At 45.2% G+C, this 14374-nt stretch overlaps 1 protein-coding gene across 3 annotated transcripts in view; it reads left to right on the top strand.

Moving 5' to 3' along the window:
• Positions 1-8084: 8084 nt before the first annotated feature.
• NXPH2 (neurexophilin 2) overlaps positions 8085-14374 on the top strand; it is a 34583-nt gene continuing 28293 nt past the window's right edge. Inside the window, exons 1-2 of one of the 3 annotated variants that reach the window (XM_072931731.1) lie at positions 8085-8764; positions 9305-9473. In XM_072931731.1, coding sequence (XP_072787832.1) covers positions 9390-9473 — 84 coding nt within the window. In that variant the 5' untranslated portion in view covers positions 8085-8764; positions 9305-9389. Of the gene's footprint in view, positions 8765-8976; positions 9474-14374 lie in introns of all 3 variants that reach the window. The other 2 variants (XM_072931730.1, XM_030278116.4) reach the window with 2 other exon arrangements.

Genomic DNA, 14374 nt, shown 5'->3' with positions numbered 1-14374 from the left:
TGTGCTCACATACAGGAATTCAATAGGTCCCTCAAAAATCACTGCTGCTCTCCTTAGATAACCCAGCTGCACCACTTTTAGACATCTTGGCCTTATTGAGATGGATTTCAGAGCAAAAGGCAAAGCTAAAGAGAATTGACTGGAATACATGGCAAACTGAACTGCAAACTCATGCCCTTATCCTGAGTTTCTGGTCAAATAAAAAGCCAAAACAATTCCTCCAAGCCAGGCTTCTTCAAACCCACATTTATTATTTTATTTCAAGCACCTGGTCTCCAGAGATCACAGACTTTTAAAAAAATATCCCAGCAAACGAAAACCAAGAAACAACATAAACTACCGTGTTTCAGGGAAGACTCCTGAGGCCATCTGATTTATTCCAATGCTGAACAAACAGAGCACCTTTGCAGCAGCTTTGCCATTTCTCCAAAACAGCTGTGCCAGAACTTAAAGTTTGCCTTTCTCACACTCTTCATCCTTAGAGGGAAGCTGCTTCTCCAGAGGGTCAAAGCACTGCTTCCAAATTCCTCAGTGGTTCTGGTCTGGATTCTAAAGAAAGAGAGGCTTGTGTTGGATTCCCCACTAGTGAACAAACCTTCCAAAGGTAATTCCCTCCTCCCCCAACAGCTCTGACCCCACCTGGGTCACAATTGAAAGGGAAGATGGAAGGAATTGTGTTTACTCTCCACCTCAGCCTCCAGAGGACAAAATTACAAGCAGCACCTGGGAAACACAAATTCCTTCAAAGTGGCCTGACATGAGGAAAGCTCAAAAATTCCCCGTTTCTCTGGGATACAAAACCATCTTGTGAGTAATTCCTTTGGCTTTGTGGAAGATGATAAGGAAAATCAAGAATTTGTGTCAATTTTCAAAAATAACCAATTATGTATTTAACCTAAGAGCTCGTGCATTTGTCAACCTGCTCTAATTGTTCTGATAACAGAAGGCACATTCTGGATGTTTTATGAACAATTTTATCTCTCAAGACACCAAAGGCCACTGGGACATGTGCTGTGCTCTAGCCTGGGTAGATTTAGAACAATAAAAAAAGAGTAACACAATCTGACATCTGCTGATAAACAATGTGAAAAGAAATGCAGAACACAATGTCTTCATCAGTGATTCAAGTCATTTCTGTTGGAAATTGTGTAAATAAAGACATCCTTATTTTGGCCAATTTGGCCAGAAAAATGATGGGTTTAAAAACCACAAGGGGCCTCTTTAAGGCATAATGTGATATGTTTTTCTCTATATCTGAAAAAGTTCACTTGGGCATGTTATCATTCCTTTAAGCTATTTCTATCCCTACCTTGCTGAAACTCTATTAAGAATATTATATTGGAGTTGTCTTTTAGAACTAGCCAGAGTTCACGCTGGTATTAGTAAATGTACACATTTTATACAGATACTTCCTTATCATTCTTTATATGAAAGGTGACAGTAAAAAAAAAAAGCATATTTTTATATAAAGATTATGACTTAGAAATGAAATAAAATGAAAAGGAAGTGGATTTGGAGGCATCTGCTGAACAGTATTTTTTCAGTACTAAATGAATGCAACAGCAAATTTAATCTCTCAAGTCACGGACAAAATTTTAGCACAGCTCTGAGACTTTTTTTTCCCATATTATAAAGTTAGATTTTTTTAATAGAATTACGCAGCAAATATTTTTGTCATAATGCAGATTTGCATCTTTTTTTCTGTTGGGTTAAATACAAACCACATGGTACACGTTTATGGTTTATACATATTCTATAGGAAAAGAAATAGTTAAAAAATTAGATTCTCAAAAACTCTGAAAACAAAAACAAAACTTAAAACTAAAGCAATTTTAGAACTCAGAACCTTAGAGATAAATTAAACAGGGTAGCCACAGCATAAATTAATCTCATATGAGGGTTCATTATAAATGAGAAAATGTTCCTTTGAAAGAAATTAACTGATTAAATAATGTATCAATTTCTGATGAGCAAAACATATTAAAAATTTTGAAGGTAGGGAAAAACCCCCGAGGGGGTTAATGCAGTCACTCTGACCTCAAATGCTGTGATTGCTTTCTCTGAATATTTAGTTTGCTATAACTCTAGCTACTATGACTTTTAAAAACAATTTTATTTAATTGCTCTCTTTTACCACTTACAGACAACCCATTTTCCTTGTGAGCAGATTTTCATCATTACTTCTTCTCTTTAATGTACCTTCCAAAACCTTTCCCATTTTCCCATTTTGGCATTTCTAAAATATTTTATAAATTTTGGAAGTTTAACTTGGGTTCTTAATGTCTCAATGTTGAGTGTGTTGGGACTATCTAGATAAAAAATAGCTTAGCATTTAAAGATAAGCACAAACCAAATTAAGGCAAAATATTGACAATCAAAGTTAATGGATTTGTTAGAGGTCAGAAAGTGTAATAAACTGAGAGTCATAAAAGATCACGTGAAAAAGTAGCCAGGACTCTTCAGCCTCACCCAAAAAAGGGAAAGGAAAAAACCCAAGGCATTCTCTCTTTGGAAGAAAATCCATCTCCCTCAAATTAATCACCTATTTTAGATTTCAATGTGAAAGAATATCCCGAATCTTAGGGCAAATATTACGAATCAAAGGGCAGGAGAAAATGGAAGTTGAAACACCCTGGGTAAATGGAATTCCAAAGGCTGCAGTGCTCAGACAAGCAGAGATGTGGAAGTGGACAATTCTCACTCCTGAATTCTGAAATACCCAGCATAGGAAACTGCAAGTCAGAGAGAGGAGAGCAGTAATAAAGCTGTGAAATCAGGATTGGTATAAATCTGGAACAGCAAATGCAAACCAAATTCCTAAGAATATGAAGAGAAACACAGTATCAGCAAATATGAGTTTTAGAAATATGCAAAGGTGTTGAAAGTAACCTGAAGGAGGAGAAAGAACGCTTGGAAACACAGAGAAATAGAATATGGGATAAATTCATCTGGGTTTTGGTTTGTTTTAAGGGTTGTTTTTTTTTCAGAAAGGTAGATTATTCTAGGATGACAAATATTTCATTACCTGCCTTTGATTAGGTTACAAATTTTATAGACAAAAGAAATAGAGTCATTTATCAGCACTTCAATCAAAATAGGATTGGATGTCATGGAGGGAAACAAATAGGCTGGAGAGGATGATTAGGAAAAAGTTGTGAAGAGGGTAAGGTATGGTTTAACAGACTGTGTTCAAGGTCTGGGAGGAAATAAATAATAGGGTTCTTCAGAGATTGATCTTTGGGACCACTGGTATTCAATAAATTAATTAGCTATTCAATAAATTATTAGCAATTCCAGCAAGGTAGGAATTCCTATTAAAAATGCTGCTCACAGAGAAACAGCAGCACTCAATAGTGTGAAGGTCTGGATAACACATTGGGACAACTGGAACAATCCAGAGAAAATATAATGGGGATGCATTCTAGACAAGGAAAATACTGTCACATCGTGTATCAAAGATTCTTCTCTTTTCAACTGAGGTAAATTAGGCATTAATGATGTTCCACAAGACTCCAGCATCTACATTTGAATGTTCACCCACATTAAAAAAAAATAGATTTATTCTAATGGGAACAAATAAAAGAAAAGTTTTATTAGACTAATACAGGAAATGGAGTGCTATTGCCTGAGAGAGACTGCCTGGCTCACATGATTAATAAAATTTCATAAGGAATCCGTACCTTTTAAAATTTTTGGGCTACACGTTGTAATTAGGAAGAAGAGCTCATTAACATAAAGCAGTTGATTGTAAAAGGATCCAGCTATCAAATACAGCAAATTTGAAAATTAGAGGTTATGAAGAGGTTTTCAAATGCCAGAGGTGTGAATTTGTGGAGCATGAAACTCCCCTACTCATAACTAGCTAATTTAAAGGAGGATCTTGAAGAGTTTCCAAAAAACCCCACACTTCACTGTCTGCAGTTAAGGGAGATGGACTGAATGACACAGGCAGCTCTTTCCAGTCCACTGTTCCCAGTAGCTGGAAACAGAGTGAGGAGTCTCAGGACTAAGAGAAGTAAAAGTTGATGTCAATGCTTTAAATTAACTCAGAGGAATGAGATTTGAGACTTGAATTGAGGCTGAAAACTGATGGATTTGATGCTAACTACAGGCATCAAACTCGTGTGGACAAATTACTAGATAAAGGATTAAAAGTTACTACTGACTTTGTGCACAGGTTTTTTTTCACTGTCTTGTAGCAGCCAAGATGGTTTAGCAGGGTCCTGAGCTTTTAGTTTATTTTTCCCACAGCTGGCTCATCAATCCATTTCTAGAGAGATTAGGATTACGTCCTGCAGTATACAACCATTATTTCCTGAGATGAACCAACTATCAGTTATTGTGCCTTAAAATTAGAGCAGAAAATTTGCCCATCCCCATTTAAATGAGGTTTGAAGATCATGCTAACCCAGCAAAGCAAGGGAATGCAAAGCACAGGTCTTCCATTCTCTTCTTAGCCAGCATTACTGTGACTTTTCTGGCAAGTCATGCAAATAACAATAATATGTAGCACTTACTGCGTGTGATGCTTCTCATCTTCAAAGCCCTTTACAATTATTTACTCCTACTTAACCTGGAAAAAGTATGATTTCAGGCTTCTGGTAGCTTGTGTGACAAAGTTAATGTCATTTGAATCGACTGTGTTTGTATTTAATAGGATAGAACCGCAGTACTTAAGTTCCAACGTTATTGTTCCGTTAAAAGCCAATTACAGAAATTCAGCTTTCCCTGGATTTATAGAGCGCGGGTTTATTTATTTATTTATTAAAATATTTCGATCTATCTAAAGACTTGATCCGAATTTTGCCTTTCCCATCCCGGCTGGTGCCTCGGCAGCGATCCGCCGCCAGCGGGGCCGCGGTACCGCCCGCGGGCGGCAGAGGGCGCCCGAGATGCGTCCATGCGCCACAGGCTGAGCGCAAAAACCGCAATTTCGGCACGGCAGAAAATGCCATTTCTCAGCGTTAAACACATGCCTAGCAGCGTCTGACCACTTCCCATCCGCGCAGCTTTTTGGATTTCAACTCTAACACGTGTAAACCCCAGCATATTTTATTCTGATGGTGCTGTATTAAACAGGGTATCAAATAGTGGTACTAAAATAACGTCAGGGCAATCCCAAGCGTAAGTGTAGGCTGGGCAGAGAAAGGATTGAAGGTATCCCCAAGGTGAAGGTTGATGTAAAGCTCAATATGATCCAGCAATGAGTTCTGGCAGCCCAGAAATTCTCCCATATCCTGAGCTGTCTCAGCAGCAGGTCGAGCGAGGGGATCCTCTCCCTCCCACTCTGGTGACATCTCACCTGCAGTACCACAGCTCTGTGGCCCCAAGGCACGAAGGATGTGGACTTGTTGGAGCAAGTCCAGAGCAGGTCACAAAGATGCTCTGAGAACTGGAGCAGCTCTGCGCTGGAGCCAGGCTGGGAGAGCTGAGGGAGTGTGGTCTGGGGAAGAGAAGGCTCTGCAGAGACCTCCGAGTTCTTTCCAGGGCCTAAAGGGGCTCCAGGAGAGCTGGAGAGGGACTGAGGATAAGGGATGGAGGGACAGGACAAGGGGGAATGCCTTCAAACTGACAGCGAGCAGAGTTAGAGTAGAGATTAGGAAGAAATTCTTCCCTGTGAGGGTGGAGAGGCCTGACACAGGTTGCTCAGAGAAAATGTGGCTGCCTCATCCCGGGAAGTGCTCAAGGCCAGACTGGATGGAGTTTGGAGCACCCTGGGATAGTAGGAAGTGTCCCTGCACAAGACAGGGAATGGAACACGATGAATTTTAAGATCCCTTCCAACACAAATAATTCTGAGCGTCTACGAGTGTATGAAAAAAACTTTTGAATACTGCTACAAAAAGTTAACTACATTAATTTCATTATAATACATTGACTCAGCGACCATCACTGTTTCGGTTTTCTCTGAATCTTTGAATCTACTGCAAGTGAACTCATTTTAAGTTGTTCCTTAATAACACATTATTTTGTCATAGATAAAGCATTTTGTCTAAACTCAAATGAGCAATTGTGACTTATGGCACAATCACATCCACACGATGCTTTGTACAAGGCTCCTTGCAGCAGAGCTAGGAAGGGAATCAGTGGGATGTAACCAAACAACCAGAATCAGAATCACTATCTGGTAAAACCATGGCTGTTCTCAAGTGCCACAAGAGGGATTGCGAAGTTGTTTCCACCGACAAAGATTTTAGGAGTTGAACATACAAGGGTAGTCCAAATGTAACCTGAACACAGACCTAGTAAGAAGAGGAGATGGAGAATGAAGAGGAAAGTAGTCTGCAAATGGCAGGCAGGGTTTGGAAACTGAAACCACTACCTGCACTTCAGCCTGGTGGCAGAGAGCTCAAGTATCACGCCATGGGATTACTGATGAGCAAACACAGGCACTGACACAGGTGTACCTGCTGTGGTGGCTCTGCTTCAGCCCAGGCTGTGTGTGTGGTTCGTGTGCCAAACCTGGCTGAGGTCACCATTGCACCCATCCTCCTGCACCCAAAACTTCATTTCCCCTTCAAGGTTGCCACTTTACATGGTTGGTTGTCACTCCTGCAGCTCAAAAACACAGGGGCAACTGCTCCAGCCTGCTCACAGCTATCTCAGCAATGGATCTGGCGAGTATTCATTGAATTATGTTATTAAATTGATCTGACCCCAGTGACTTCTTTGGTCCTGCAGCTCTCGGGGCTCCCCGCAGGCTCGGACACCATTACCCAGCCCTGCGGCCCTGCACAAGGAGCCCACTTGAACATCATCACCCTGTGCCTGTGCCTGAGAGCGTGTTGTCCCCAAGTGACAGATGTGTGGTGTCCCCAGGGCAGGCTCAGTGTCCCCAGGGCAGGCTCAGTGTCCCCTGGGAGGGCTCAATGTCCTCGGGGCAGTCTGAATGTTCTTGGGACAGGTTCAGTGTCCCCAGAGCGGGCTCAGTGTCCCCAGGACATGGTCAGTGTCCCTGGGGTGGGCTCAGTGTCCTCGGGGCAGTCTGAATGTTCTTGGGACAGGTTCAGTGTCCCCAGTGTGGGCTCAGTGTCCCCAGGACATGGTCAGTGTCCCTGGGGTGGGCTCAGTGTCCTCGGGGCAGTTTGAATGTTCTTGGGACAGGTTCAGTGTCCCCAGAGTGGGCTCAGTGTCCCTGGGACAGGTTCAGTGTCCCCAGGGTGGGCTCAGTGTCCCCAGGACATGTTCAGGGTCCCCAGGGTGGGATCAGTGTCCCTGGGACATGTTCAGTGTCCTCAGGGTGGGCTCAGTGTCCTCAGGGTGGGCTCAGTGTCCTCGGGGCAGTCTGAATGTCCCCGGTACAGGTTCAGTGTCCCCAGGGCAGGCTCAGTGTCCCCAGGGAGGGTTCAGTGTCCCTGGGTTAGTGTCCCCAGGGTGGGCTCAGTGTCCCCAGGACATGTTCAGGGTCCCCAGGGTGGGCTCAGTGTCCGCGGGACATGTTCAGTGTCCCCAAGACAGATTCAGTGTCCCCAGGACATGTTCAGGGTCCCCAGGGTGGGATCAGTGTCCCTGGGACATGTTCAGGGTCCCCAGGGTGGGATCAGTGTCCCTGGGACATGTTCAGGGTCCCCAGGGTGGGATCAGTGTCCCTGGGACATGTTCAGGGTCCCCAGGATGGGATCAGTGTCCACGGGACATGTTCAGGGTCCTCGGGGCAGTCTGAATATCCCCGGTACAGGCTCAGTGTCCCCGGGACAGTGTGCCCAGGACACTCTGAGCGTCCCCAGAGTGGGCTCAGTGTCCCCAGGACACTCTGAGCATCCCCAGGCCGTCTCACCATGTCTGCTCACAGCCGCGAAGCAGAAACACGTCGGATTTCCCCACCGTGGCTGCCCAGCCGTCTGTGGGTGCCGGGGCGGGGGGCAGATCTCCCCAAAGAAAGGAGCTGTGCCAGAAGTGCCCTATAAAGCCGGGCCCAGGGAATGGCCGTCGAGTCTGCTCCCCTGTCCCCGCTTCCCTGCACAGGGCGGCTCCCAGAGGCGCACCCGGGCTCGGCAGGGCGGCCGCGGACGGAGGAGGGGCCGCCGCCGCTTTAAACTTGCCGTGCGGGCCGGGCTGCCCCGCCCGGGGCTGCGGGGTCCGCTCTGCGCCCGGCGGGGACGCGCCGCCCCCGGCACCGCTGCCCTCAGCGGTGGCCGGGCTGTGAGGCGGCCGGGGGCTGTGAGGGGAGCCCGGCCGGGGGCAGTGAGGGGAGCCCGGCCGGGGGCTGTGAGGGAGCCCCGGCTGTGAGGGGTGCCCGGCCGGGGGCTGTGAGGGGTGCCCGGCCGGGGGCTGTGAGGGGAGCCCGGGCTGTGAGGGGGGCCCGGGCTGTGAGGGGAGCCCCGGCTGTGAGAGAGCCCCGGCTGTGAGGGGGCCGGGCTGTGAGGGGGCCCGGGCTGTGAGGGGGCCGGGCTGTGAGGGAGCCCGGGCTGTGAGGGGGGCCCGGGCTGTGAGCGGGCCCCGCCGTGCCCCACGGGGGGAGCCGGGCAGCGCCGCCGCCTCCCGCCCGCCTCAGCCCGCCTCCCGCCCGCCATGGCCGCCCGCGGAGCCGAGCGGTGCCGAGCCGAGCGCCGCGGCAGTGCCGGGCTCTGGCCGCTGCCTGGCAGCGCCCCGTGAGCGGGGACGGCGGGCGGCGTGTCCCTGCGCTCGGTCCTGCCCCCCCGTCCTCCTCCCGGAGCGGCGATGAGCGAGACCCGCGCCGGGGGAGTCGCCGCCTAGACCGGCAGCCAGGATGGTGCCCCTGCAGCCCCTGCCCCTCGTCGTGGTCCAGGGCGTTCTCCAGCTCGTAAGTCTCCATCCCCGCGGCCCCCGGACTCTCACGGGGGGCTTGGCGGACACCGGTGCCTTCCTCCGGGGAGCGCGGCGGGCGCGGTCTCCTCTGGTTCCCCAAACCTGCCTCCCACAGCCCCTATCGTATTACCGTTTTTCCCTTTCTTTCCCCATCTTTTTTTCTATTTTTTTTTAATTATTATTTTTTCTTAATTGATTTTAATTCAGCGGGATTGCTTCTGTTCGCCCCGTTTGGGATGGCGGGACGCTCGTGTGCCCGAGCGCAGCGCGGCCCCGGGCGCCGGGATGCTCCGGGAGCCGCCGCGGAGCTGGAAAATACCGCGGGCAGGGACGGTGGGGATGTGTGTGTTTGTGTGTGCCCAGCATCGCCGGGACTGCCCGCTCCCGGAAAGTTTTCTGCTGGCCTCAAGCATCTTTTTTTTTCGCGTGGAAGACATAGCTGGGTGTGTAGGTAGAGCCGCCTGCGCTCGGGAAGCTCCCCCGTTAGTTTCGGCTTGCTGCGGCGCGCCCCAGGTGTTTCCTCAATTCTTATCAGAAACTGTGGGACGCGCCGGTGTTCTGGTGAATATTCCTCTGCATGCGGTGGGGGAATGCGGGGACTGACGTGACGGCGAGGTGAGATGCAGACTGCGAAATTCGGAGCTCTGAAGGGAGGAAGGCAAAGCGAGGAGCTCAACTTCTCCCTCGCCCGTGGGGCGCTGATGGTACGAAACAAACGGACTGATGCTCGTGTTCATGAGGAGGTCGTAAAGAGAAAAAAAACCAACGTGTTTGTAAAAGAGTTTGGCCATCTTCACATTTATTTCGGAAAGGTTTTAACTGCTTTTGCTGTTTTGGGGGGAGTTTTGGTGTTACTCTCATAAATATCTCTGCTGCAAAAGTTGTGCCTCTCTTCCTCAGCTGCCTTGGACGCGAAAGTTTGTCACGAAGTAGTCAATAGGGAGTGTATAATAAACCTTGAAGGGATTAAACACCCTCCTTAAGAACTGGAGTCTAGTGTTACAGTGTGAGGTGATTGATTAGTTTTTGAGGAAGCTTATGTCAAATTCTAATCCGGTTTTGGATTGTGCTTGTCGTGTAATGTTTTTTGCTCCAGCACTTTATCATAGCAATGAAGTAGCGAGCTGCAGCCCTGCGATAAGGCGCACATTTCTTTCACACTCCCATCCTTCTGGACAATAAAAGGCTGTTTACATTCTTCACATTCTTGCAGCCCAGTTTCCAACTAAACAACGCGAAGGGTTAAGAGATGGGAAAGGAGAGCAGCAAATGGATTACAAAGTTGCTGAGCAGAAGGGAACTAAATAAAAACTCCTTCCTTATACCTACAGCCTCTTTCACTCACTTGCACACTCCTTTTTTCTTCCTATTTCTTTTTAAGAGCTACCAAAAGGATCAATTGAAACTTGTACCATCAGGAATGGGGTTTGTTGTGCAGTGTTTTATAGGTGATGTTGGGAAGTTGCTTACTGTGAGTGTGCCAGTGAATGCTGACTAAATGAAGCAAAGTTGCTGCCTTGAATCAAACAAGAATCATAAATAGCCACTGCAGGCTCTCAGGTGGATGTGGCACTTGGCTCACCCAGGAGGATTAATTTTTTCTGCATTCTTTAGATAAAAACCAACAAGGTTTTGGAGTCAATTAGTTTTATAGTTTATATAACTAAATAATAAAGTAAAATGAGAATGTGTGAGATTTTTGAGGCATTTTAGATGTACCTTTTAATGCTAACCTACTACTAAAAAGTTGTGTAAATGCATTTTGGCATGCTTTTACCAGAATATCTGGTTAAAGTTACAGTTTATTATAAATTAAGAAATATTTTATGTTGCTGATAATGCATTGAATGCAAGTCTGTGCTATTCTTTGTTCTCTGGCCAGAATTTGGAGGGACTGGTGGCTTCCTGGAATCTGATTAGCAGGTTTAGAAGGGAGGCATTACTGATTCTTGACTTTTTCTTTCCTTTTTTAACCAAAAATCAGTGTGGATAATACTAGTACTACAGTGAAGGCTCAGGATTTCTGCCAAGAAAAGCAAAATATCTTGGGTTTCAGTGATGCAATACAGCAGCATTTTAGTAAGCCAGAAATGCTACCATCAAAAACCCTTCCTGATGGGGTGGTCTTATTTTTTTATAAAATCAGAGGTGTTAGAATGGGAAATATTTTGGCACTGCCTTTCAGTGAAGGGAGAAGGGTTTTTTTATGTCAGTAGATTGAACTTCAAATGCTGTCTTTCCTTTCAGATATCAAAGTGTGCTGTCTACTTACCTACTTGTTAAAGATGCATAAATTAGGATGAAATCCACGTGAAACTTCATAAATTTGAGGAGATTATGGCAGAGTGTCTCACTGGATTTCTGAAAGCAGTGTTAGGTGATTCTTTGTATGCTGTATCTAACGTTGCTCAGTCAGAAGTTCATGTTTACTACTTTTAAGACAGCATAGATATATTTTTGTATCATGTTTCTAGATTATTATTTTAATAGATGGGGTGCCAGTATTCATGCAGCAGTTGCACATATATATTTCCTAAAATATTCTACATATTTGGATATATTAAGCAGTCAGGAAGGCTGCTGTTGAGTCAGGTTAAGGTGCTAACTTGCTCCTTAGTGTATAAATACATTAATTTTTAAAGCCAGGTTTACCTTCTGTTGACAATATGGAGCAAAACAACAATTTGCAATGCACAGTCAGTGCATGCCTGGGCTGTTATTGATAAGAAGATGAAAAATTGCTGTGTTGTGTTATCATTAATAGGTGCTCTTGCTTTACTATTAATTTTCAGTAAGCTTTTCCAATTGTCACATAATTGCTGAATGCCCTGTTAGTTATCTCTTCGGAAGTAATGGAGTTCTACATGTTGAGAATTAAAGTGTGTGAAGCATTAGGATAATGCAGTTTATAGAATCCCTGCTAGTGTTTTGTTAAGTCAGCTTTAAATACCTCTAAGGAGGAGGGGGGGCTTCTACTTCCCTGCGAATATGAGTTGTCATTTTAAAGAATTCTTGTTGGAACAGAAAAAAAAAAAAAACTGGCACTATGCATTTGTCTAGGCAAGGTGTAGTTTCAGACACACACACTCCCAGGCAGGACCTGTGGTTCTGGGGGTAACCAGGCACTGTAAAAATTGGTTTATTCTTGCATCTCTGTGGTCTGAAATTAAGAAAGGCTCACAGCAGCACTTTCCAGTGTTTATAATCAAAGTTGCTTCAGTATTCTATCAATAAACTCTCTTCTAACATTAGCATTGGACAGAGTTGTTACTGCATTAGAAATCTAGGAAACAATCATTTCACAAACCCTTAAAAGCAGTTGATTTTTCCCCCAACATTGTTTCTATAGATGAGAACTAATTAGGGAAAAAAAGACAAAAGTTGTTAATTTAAAATTTTTCTCCACTGAGTTTAGCAGTATAGCATTTGACATGAGTGAAATTCAATGACAGATTGTTTGATATTTCAAAATCTGAAAATAACTGTAATCAAAGCAGGTTTTGACAATGAAACAGAATTTTTACCAAGTTGTTTTGTTGGGTTTCTTTAACAGAATTTAAGGTTCTTAGCAAATTGAGCTGAAAGAATATTTGCTATAGGGCAAGATACTGCTTCATTAAAAGCTGAGCTAAAGCTGCCTTTCCATTTAAAATATGCATATCCCGTGAGGTAGAACCACAGAGATCTGTTCCTTCTGGCTACTTTGTCTCCATAGCCTTGCAAATGTGGTCCAGGTAGCATGCCCTTGCAGTGAGAATCAGAAATATGCACCATGCAAGACTCTCAGCACCATTTCAGAAAGGTAAATGCTTCCCTCTGGTCATCTGGAAGTGCACAGATGAAATTCCATCCCCCCTTTATTTCAGGGAGAATTTTGTCATAAAATGTATTGGACCCAACCTTTCCTTTGGCTTCCTTTGGTAATTTTTTCTGATGCTGTAGGCATTATAAGCCTTGTGCAATAAAGTAACATAGGTAACTCAAGAATTGCAGGTAATTTGGTGCTGAAGACAGATCAACAAACGCTGGTTTCAGCAGATTGGGGATGTATTACCCTGAATAAGGAGTTGTGTCTTAAGGTGAATGGGGCAAGGTTTAGTTTTTAGGAGGTTCACAACTCAACCTGTCCTTACATCACATCTTTTGACCTAGTTCCGTGAAACTGGTTCCATGATCCTTTTTAGTTTATTTGTAGGTTGACGGGGGCACAGAAAGATTACAAATCCTGTTTAAAATCTGTACAGCAAGACTTCTTTGATGTCCAGTAGGCCACAAGATACCCCAGGCTTCCCTAGGCACAATCCATGTCTCAAACTTTCCATCTGTAACACACAAGGACTTTTCCTGCCATTGTAAAGCACTTGGGGAGATGTCAGAGCTGTGCTGTAAGTGTAACAGACAGGGAAGTGAAATGGAAAGATTGGTGAAGCCCCAATGCTAAAATAGGATCCTCTCATCACTCCCACTTTTCTGATTTTCCTCCTGCAAGAAGGGAACTCAGGAATGGGAGTTGAAAGGGAGCAGCAGAAACCACTGGCTGACCTGGACATTAAGAGCATCAGAGAGGTGCAACTCTGCCCTAGGTACACTAAAATTTCTCTTGTATTGTTAACATTTTTACCTTTAATCAACACTTTGCAAACAAAACTGTACAAGGAGAAGCAAGAGCTGCTTGGGAAATTGGCACTGAGGTGCCAGCAAGTTGCTTGTGGTCCGTGGGTGAGGTGTTGACTTTTATTTGGTCCAGGTGTTGAATAAGATGTGGTAATTCGGGCACTTCTGGTGAAGAGCTGCAGTAAGCAAAGATCAGTGCTACTCTGCAATGGTTATAAAACAAAAGCTGTCATTCCCTAGGTGGGGATTGCCTCTTGCTCAGAAACAGAGTGAACTGTTCGGGTGCTCAGGGAAGCCTGTAGCTTTGGAACTTTCACACCTACTTGTCAATGTATCAGAGACAGCGATGAAAAAGGAAGGGGTTTTTTCGGGTTTGTGCTGCTGTTTCTGTCCTGCGCTTACCAGGACAGGCCATTTTCTCTGCTAATTGTCTTTTGCGTCCTGATTTTTGCCGACTTTAAGTCACTGCTTCACTATACCCATTATAAAACACAAACACCGGCCGTAAAATCTTTGCTAGATCAAATCTAGCGGAATTGGAAAACAGGAAGGTAGCAGTTCCCATTCACGTGGCTGTTATAAATTCATGCTGAACCTGACTTCCCAAAACACCCTGTTCTGAGGCAGCTTTGGCCTTTCACTTCGAATCTTAAACAGGTTTGTGCTTATTTCCCCAACCCCGTTCATCCTTCCCATTATGTTTCCATTCCTTCCATTTCCCACTGGGTTTGTAGCTATACTTCGTGCAGTGTGTTTGGGTACTTAAAGGATCAATCAGAGTGAAAATGAGGGGTGACCTGCTGACAGTTTTTGCTTCCAGCAGAGCATCACTGCTGTGAAGTAAGTCCAGTCTGCAGGTCAGGACTTGGAAAACATTGCTAATTCTTTTCCTGTAGGGAATCTCCTTGCGGGCTGGTGTTCTGGGTCGGCTCTAAGCTCAGCTGCACATAAGAGATTCAAGGAAACAAATTAGGGGAGGAAATGAAGGGCT

This window comes from Taeniopygia guttata, chromosome 7, assembly GCF_048771995.1.
Source record: "Taeniopygia guttata chromosome 7, bTaeGut7.mat, whole genome shotgun sequence".
Taxonomy (NCBI): domain Eukaryota; kingdom Metazoa; phylum Chordata; class Aves; order Passeriformes; family Estrildidae; genus Taeniopygia; species Taeniopygia guttata.
Note: the sequence above shows the minus strand (reverse complement) of the source record. Positions and strands in the feature narration are given on the sequence as shown.